At 56.8% G+C, this 2,090-nt stretch overlaps 1 protein-coding gene across 1 annotated transcript in view; it reads left to right on the forward strand.

The window, feature by feature from the left end:
- Positions 1-909: 909 nt before the first annotated feature.
- The window catches only part of TraAM80_08122 (enolase), a gene marked incomplete at both ends in the record, with an annotated part of 1,410 nt that continues 229 nt past the window's right edge, over positions 910-2,090 (forward strand). Inside the window, one exon of the mRNA XM_029384882.1 lies at positions 910-2,090. This exon is cut by the window's right edge and continues 229 nt beyond it. Coding sequence (XP_029235327.1) covers positions 910-2,090 — 1,181 coding nt within the window.

Here is a 2,090-nt window from a genome sequence, read left to right on the forward strand (position 1 = left end):
GGCCATCGAGGCATCCAAGCTCTGCATGGCGAATGGCTGGTCGGTGATGGTGTCGCACCGCAGTGGCGAGACGGAGGACACGTACATCGCGGACCTCGTTGTGGGTCTTGGCTCTGGTCAGATCAAGACGGGCGCGCCGTGCCGTGGTGAGCGTACTGCGAAGCTGAATCAGCTGCTCCGCATCGAGGAGGAGCTTGGGGCACATGCCAAATTTGGGTTCCCCGCTTGGGCGTAGGCAGGGCCCGTTTTAGGGAAAGGACGTGGGGCAAAAAGGGGTAAAATGAAAGGTAATGTGTTTGCAATTTTAGCTTTAATTATTTGTTGTCGTTGTTTTGTGTGTGTGTGTGGCTCCGGCTAGATGGGCAAAGTAAGAATTCTACTACGCTGTGCGTGCGAGGGTGGTCCTTTACGGATGGAGTTATTGATGTGTGCGAGTGACGGAGAGGAAAGGGCGGGTGTTCTGTGTGCGGGTCTTACCGCCAGCTTTCCGCGGTGTGTCTGCGCCCTCAGGTGTGTGGGCATTGCAAACGTATTTCCTTTCGTGTGCAAATCCTCGTTGCGTGCGCTGCGCTAGACCGTGTGTGTTTTTTTGTTGTTTTTTGAGAGGGGGGGGGGCGGTTGCGTCCTGCCCTCTGACGGAGGCGAAGTTGCGGGAAGAACACCTCGTGCCTGATGGCGTGTGTGTTGTTGCCTCGCTCTTTCTCTTCGCCATGCCTGCCGTTGTCGTCGTTGTTTGGTGTCTGCTCCGTTCTTCTTAGCAAATGCTCTTTTTTTTCTGTTTTGCCTGCACGGTGCGCACCCCGCGGCACTGCCAACGGTAGTTGAATCAGCAACTATTACACTTGACATAACACCAAATCACTAACAAAAATAAACGCAATAAAACGAAGGTGATCTTGAGGAGTAAGCATGACAATCCAGAAGGTTCACGGACGCGAGGTTCTCGACTCGCGCGGCAACCCCACTGTGGAGGTGGAGGTGACGACGGAGCTGGGTGTATTTCGCTCGATTGTTCCGTCCGGTGCATCGACTGGCGTCCACGAAGCGTGTGAGCTGCGCGATGAGGACAAGAGGCGCTACTTGGGCAAGGGTTGCCTGCATGCGGTGAAGAATGTGAACGATGTTTTGGCACCCGCGCTTGTGGGCAAGGACGAGCTGCAGCAGGCAGCGCTGGACCAGCTGATGCGCGACCTTGACGGGACGGCAAACAAGAGCCGGCTCGGTGCGAACGCGATTCTCGGCTGCTCAATGGCGATCAGCAAGGCGGCGGCGGCGCGCAAGGGTATCCCGTTGTACCGGTACCTTGCAGAGCTGGCTGGCTCGAAGGAGATCCGTCTTCCTGTGCCATGCTTCAACGTGATTAACGGTGGCAAGCATGCAGGTAACGCGTTGCCCTTCCAGGAGTTTATGATTGCGCCAGTGAAGGCCTCCTCCTTCAGTGAGGCACTCCGCATGGGGTCGGAGGTGTACCACGCGCTGAAGAGCATCATCAAGAAGAAGTACGGCCAGGATGCGGTGAACGTGGGTGATGAGGGTGGCTTTGCTCCCCCGATCACGGACATCAACGAGCCACTGCCGATTCTCATGGAGGCGATTGAGCACGCCGGCCACAAGGGTAAGTTCGCCATCTGCATGGACTGCGCTGCCAGCGAGACGTACGACGAGAGCAAGAAGCAGTACAACCTGACCTTCAAGAGCCCAAAGGCAACCTGGGTGACGGCAAAGCAGCTGGGCGAGACGTACGCCAAGTGGGTGAGCGAGTACCCCATTGTGAGCATCGAGGACCCCTACGACCAGGACGACTTTGAAGGCTTTGCCGGCATCACAGAAGTTCTCAAGGGGAAGGCCCAGGTCGTTGGCGACGACTTGACTGTGACGAACGTGGCACGCATCAAGATGGCCATTGAGAAGAAGGCCTGCAACTCGCTGCTGCTCAAGATAAACCAGATTGGCACAATCACAGAGGCCATCGAGGCATCCAAGCTCTGCATGGCGAATGGCTGGTCGGTGATGGTGTCGCACCGCAGTGGCGAGACGGAGGACACGTACATCGCGGACCTCGTTGTGGGTCTTGGCTCTGGTCAGATCAA

The sequence above is a fragment of the Trypanosoma rangeli genome, assembly GCF_003719475.1.
Source record: "Trypanosoma rangeli strain AM80 chromosome Unknown Tra_15.4_contig_00377, whole genome shotgun sequence".
Taxonomy (NCBI): domain Eukaryota; phylum Euglenozoa; class Kinetoplastea; order Trypanosomatida; family Trypanosomatidae; genus Trypanosoma; species Trypanosoma rangeli.